This window comes from Dendrobium catenatum, unplaced genomic scaffold (assembly GCF_001605985.2).
Source record: "Dendrobium catenatum unplaced genomic scaffold, ASM160598v2 fragScaff_scaffold_1056, whole genome shotgun sequence".
NCBI classification, from domain to species: domain Eukaryota; kingdom Viridiplantae; phylum Streptophyta; class Magnoliopsida; order Asparagales; family Orchidaceae; genus Dendrobium; species Dendrobium catenatum.
Genome location: NW_021319518.1, coordinates 4,381,144 through 4,387,143, shown reverse-complemented (window position 1 = coordinate 4,387,143; position 6,000 = coordinate 4,381,144). Strand labels below are relative to the sequence as shown.

At 35.8% G+C, this 6,000-nt stretch overlaps 1 protein-coding gene across 1 annotated transcript in view; it reads right to left on the bottom strand.

Moving 5' to 3' along the window:
• LOC110108780 (non-specific phospholipase C1) overlaps positions 1 to 4,762 on the bottom strand; it is a 24,985-nt gene extending 20,223 nt beyond the window's left edge. Inside the window, exons 1-2 of the mRNA XM_020839569.2 lie at positions 3,475 to 4,762; positions 781 to 957 (exon numbers count right to left, since the gene is read on the bottom strand). Of these exons, the coding sequence (XP_020695228.1) occupies positions 781 to 957; positions 3,475 to 4,591 (1,294 nt within the window). The 5' untranslated portion in view covers positions 4,592 to 4,762. The remainder of the gene's footprint in view (positions 1 to 780; positions 958 to 3,474) is intronic.
• Positions 4,763 to 6,000: the final 1,238 nt, after the last annotated feature.

The window sequence follows — 6,000 nt, the reverse complement described above, 5'->3', positions numbered from 1 at the left end:
GAAAAAATGGCGAATTTCTTGGATGAAAACACTCACAAACACTTCAATAACTTGAATATCAAAAGACTTACAAGTTTCCACGGATACAATGCTCTCAATTCGAGAAGAGAAGCTTTCTCCCAAGCCCTAGAGAAGAAGAAAGCTAAAACAGTCACCAAAACAAGATCCCTCTCCAACAAACCCTAACTCCCCTTTAACCCTCACATGAAACCCCCAAAATACCCTAATTACCCCTAGGGCAAACAAAACAAACTCCCACTTACATTTGGTGGGCCCCTTGGGCCCACCCGCCTCCTCCCTCTCCTTCGGCCAAACGCCCAGGCGGGTGATTTCTCCGCCTGTAACAGGCGAGAACCGGCCCCTTGTGGGCCGGTGCGGATGCAGGATGGACCGGCCGGTCCGGTCCATCAGGTTGTCAACAAGTAATGCGCAAAAGGATCCGCTTTAAAGCACAGGCACTTCAATTAATTGAAGCGCACCTATCACAAGAAATATGACACAATATTATACTATTACTTAACAAACATCATACAAATCAAAATAAAAAAAATGATCTATGACATTTTAAATCAAATATTATAAAGAAAATTACTACCAACAAAATAAATAAATAAAATGCATGCACGGTATGATGAGCAACAAACGATATTAACACACGACATAAATAAATAAGCTTTGTTTGTCTTCTGTGTTTGCTTTCAGAAAGTGGTCTTATACTTATTGTGCTTTTGTTCATATTAGAGAATGTATGCACACATTCATGCAACCAAAAAAATGAACCTGGACAATTAGTTCGAGGGGTCTTTCGAAGAGAGAAGTAGCTTTCAAAAGTTCCAGCCCATGCATCCCTCTTCGTGAGAAAATTCGAGTTCATATTGAAAAGCTTTTTGACTGTTGCGGGGACAGATGAATGTTCAAACTTTGAGCTTTTGGTAGGACCGTTGGGCTCATGAATAACTGCAAAAGGGAAAAAGATAGGTTAGCCTATGTATATTACAAATTCAAACTTATAAATAAGAAAAATCTTTTCAGATTTTGCATACCCTAGTAAAAATAAAAATTCAAAAGGTCCAAGGCATAATACATAATAACTGATGTCACTTCCATGACTTGTTGAAGTAACTTGCTATACAAATACATAAAAGAAACATCGGGGAGAAATTAAAATTGCGTTAACATTTCAAATAATTTGTTAATGACAAAATGTTAAAACAAAAGTTGAACTTTAAAATTCTATTTATTTAGTCAAATCTAAATGTGAATAAATCATCATGTTATACATTGAAGCCATTTGAGTTGGTTTTCTTCAAGAGGTTGTTTGTCTATATAAACAAATCAAATTCATGTGATTTGTATGTTTTCAATTTTTATTCATCATTATCTTCGTCTAGAAATTAGTTATAGTGCATTAATTAGCATTATTTAAGAAGCATAAAAATATTCTTGCCGCATATCAAATTATAAATTTCCCTGATTTATATAAAAGTTTTCGCATAAAACTAACTATTAATCATAAAAATTATAATGATACATTTAAATCCAAACATATTTGCTATAGAAACCTTTAGGAGCTTGACTATTAATAGAAGGGACCACATAAAATCTTGCAATGCATTGAGTGAATACTTGTAAGTTAGAGATTAGGGGAAGTTTTGGCATTATTCTAGTCTTAAATATATTTAATTTAATTTCATTTAAAGAACCCACTACAAAGGTCTTGGAGTCTTCTCTCTTTTCATCTCTTTATAAATTCACATCCAACACTTTATTAAATAGTTCTTATACATCTTATTCCAAATATAATGAGATTGTGATCACTACTAATAATAAATATCATAGGCACTTTTGCTTTACTGTGATATACCTATATGAAATGATTTATGGATTGTTGTAAGACAAGAACAATAATTATGATTAGATTTGCTTGATGAATGCTAATAACCAATTGATCAAATTCACAGATTTTCCAAGTAGGGAAGATTTGATAAAAACATCAAAATTTTTGCCATCACAAAAAAAAAAAAGTGCTCCGGGACAAGCAAAGAGATGATATTGCATCAAGAAACCCTAGGCCATAAGATCCTAGGATGATCTTTACGACAAACCATTGAATGAAACTTGATTTCCTTTCAAAACAAAAACAAAAACAAAAACAAAAAACAAAAAAAACAAAGAGTAAGTAATAAACTAATAACCAATGAACTCAAATACGAAGACAATTCAATTTTATATCACACTTCATTTTACATAAGTGGCTAAAAAATGTTCATATTCCATAATGAAAGAGAATAGAAAACAAGTCACAGCAAATTGAAGTCTTTTTTATTTCCATCTTTTGGGAAAGGGTGGTTTTTTTTACCTTTAATACTAATTGGCTAAGGCAATGGCATCAAATGAAGCAGACTAGTATTGCAAGGAAAAGTGCCTTCCAGCAATATACAATAAGAATCAAATGAAAGCTAACAGACAAAACTCCACCTTATTGGTAAACCTGAAACCAAATCATGAATTATCCATAAATCTAAGTGATGTTCTTGGGGACTATAGAACTTTGTCCTGCCCATCAAAAACAAATAACAATGACATATACGAAATCAGAAGTGACCAAGAGCTACAATGTAACAGTTTAACGAGATACCTGGCAATATGCTTAATGTCAAAAAGAAATAGAAGCCAAATAATAAATCAATTACTGCAAAAATACTCAAATGAAGGGGAACTTCCCTTCTGAATAAAAAAGAAATAAACACTTCCCCAATTCAAGTCAAGATTTTATCCTTGGTAAAGCTAATAAGTGGAAACAAAGAATTGAAAAAAAACAACTTATGAAAATTAAATCTCTTCACAACAGCCGCCAAAGATTAAAGTAGGGATGAAAGCAAACCTAAGGCTTGCTTGCATAGATTTACTTAGCAAAGCCTCACATATCCTCTAAAGTTAAAAGATATTAAAGAACAAGATCAAACCTAGTTAAATCAGTGTTTATGTTCATGAACAAGCTAATTTCTGATTCAACAAGTAGTTCCATAAGAGCTTAATAACATACTTATTTATAGTTCATGTAATAGTTAAATTAGCACACTAGCTAAATACTCCTATGAAAACTCCTTTTCATTATTGCTTGGAATACTTACGGTCAAATACTCAAATAAAATTTGATCAAGCTTCATGAATATGGATAATCTAGGTTAGATGGTGAAGGTTATTTCTCTAAATCAAACTTATTTACCTGCATTTAGTCAAACTCGATGAAAGATTGGATTTCTGGTACGCTTGATAAAAAATGAATAAACAAAAGTTAAACAAGAATTTATTTTTTTTTAACTTGATTCATGATCAAGCTTGACTTGAGGTCAATGATGGCAAACTAAACCAAGCTTGAGGCCAATTTAGGATTAGCACATATCCTTCACAACATAGATCAAAGATGAAAACGAGAAATGAAAGCTAGATTATAAAGACTAGGTCACTCACCAGTCCCTTTCTCAATCCAAGGGGATATCAGAAAGGTTGGCACCCGCACCCCCAAACGATCAAATTTGAAGTAGTAGGGCTCACGGCCAATGATTCCATCAGGACTTGGCACCCCTTCCACCGGGGTTGGAACATGATCGTAGAACCCCCCATGCTCATCATAGGTGATGAGCAGAGCCGTCTCATTCCACTGCGGGCTTGATCTCAGCGTCTCATAGACCTCCTTCACAAAATTCTGCCCACGAGCCACATCGTGAGAGGGATGGTCGTCGTTAGCTGGAAAGAGCTCAATATCAAAGTAGCGCTGCTCGATCACCACATAATTCGGCAGTTTTCCCAACTTCGCATGCAATTTAAAAGTGTGCTTGTAGTTATGGAACTTCAAGACGTTTTTGAGCTTCCTTAGACTCTTGAAGAAGAGTGTTGCGGGAATGTTCTGATAGTATATGCCGAAGCTCAGCCCCTCATCGTTAAGCGAGTCAAATATAGTTTTTTGAGGGAATCCGTGGATGAGGTCGTGGCGGACGTTGCTCATGGCGCCATGGGAAGTGGCAGAGTGGACGTAGAAGCGGTTGGGCTGGGTAGAAGACGGGACAGAAGCAAACCAGCGGTCGAAAACGGCGAACTCATTTGCGAGGGCGGTGTAGATGGGAACATTCTCAGGAGCGAAGCCGCTCATCACGGTGCGATCCATGCCCTCACCCATACTGGCCGCCTGCTGGGCGAAGCCGTTCATGGGGGCGGGGTTGAGGGAGGTATCCGCAGAACCAAAGATTTGCTCTCGTATGGCCTGGAAAGAGTGGCCGGGGTCCGAATCAATGAACACGGCGTCATTAGAGACGAAGATTTCCGACGACGAAGGGTCCGAGGCGGAGATGTGATTAGACTCGCGGCCGGTGAGGCCGTCGATATCCGGCCGGGAGGACTTAAGCCAGCCGAGGATGTGGTCGAAGGAGCGGTTCTCCATGATTACAACAACAATCGTCTTAATTGGGCCCTTGATCTCGTGCTTTTTCTTCTTCCCCCAGCTTAGGTCGACGCAGTGGACGGAGAGCACTAAGTAGAAGAGGAAGAGAGAAAGAGCCTGTAGGCGCAGCCGCCTTCGTTGGGGATCCATTGGAACCGGGAAACCGAAACGAGCCACTGGTCTCCGGCGACTTCCCGGGATGTAGCGCCGGATTTTGCAAGAGAGAAAATGGTAAAGATGAGTGGCGGATACTACAACGGACCTCACGATGCGTGAAGCGGAGGCGTAAATAGTGCGGCACTGAGCCTTCTACTTCGAACAAATTTATAAAAAAAAATTATATATATATATATATATATATATAATATATATATATATATATATACTTGGAGAGATGTACATGATGATAAAATCAAAATTTTTTATACAATCTTTTTTATAGCTTTCATATTGGTTCTATTCTAAATTCAAATCCCCATATCTAAGAATCATGTTGATTTTTTTATCTAATTCTATATAGAAAGACACTATTTCACTAGTTAGGATTGCATATCTTCTTATTATCACGGTGAAGATTACTAGTAAGGCATCTCACACACTAAATAAGAAGATGAAGCATGTCTTCTCCTAACTTTAGGGGAAAATGTCTTATTTATAATTAACGTCTTATCACCAAGATAGCTATCACCCTAATAAGTCCTACAAGATTTTTCTTGTTATTCCTATGTTATTATCAATCATGATGAGACTTTGTGGTATGCTTCCAGGTCTATTGGACAAGTTGTATCCATCATTCGTATTGATAATTCATCTTTTTTTTATATCTCCTAAGAATAATGAATATAAGAAAATTGTTCATTTTATTTGTTCTCTTGATAATAAATTAAAATTATCTTCTAATAATGTTAGGAAAGCTAAAGGTTTCTCTTCTTGGACCCCTAGCATCCTTATAAGAAAGAGATATATGATAGCAGAACTAAGACTTCTCTCCCTAAGTTCCCAACTCCACTCTTCATTGTAAATTCATCCATCAAATTTCCATATTGCTTTACACCATAATAAGGAAATTAGTAGCGGATGAGAAAGAAAAATCTAAATGTAAATTCCTCGAATGTTCCTTATATTAATCTAAATAAAAATGGACATAATGATCTTATTTCTCACTTATAAAGGAGGCCGAGAACCCCTTATAATAGATCCTTAAAATAAGATCCCTACTAAATTTTGGATATATTTATGACCATATGGATTCTATTCTTGAAAACACTTCAAAATGACGGTAGATATAATAATGGTGAATATAAGATTATGATGGTAGATATGAAAATAATAATGATATGTTTGAATTTAGAGGCAGGTTTGTGCATTTTAATCTCTTTCTTTTGTTATAAATCAAATATCACTTGTAACACAAAGTGCATAGCTTTTGGAATAAATTTTTCTTTTTGAGTTTTCTACTCTTTTGTGTGCTCTACTCTCAAATTTATATCAAGATTATGGCTGTTTTTATTATTAGACTTTTTTGTTGTAATAAAAATAGTCAAAAAATAACATTGATT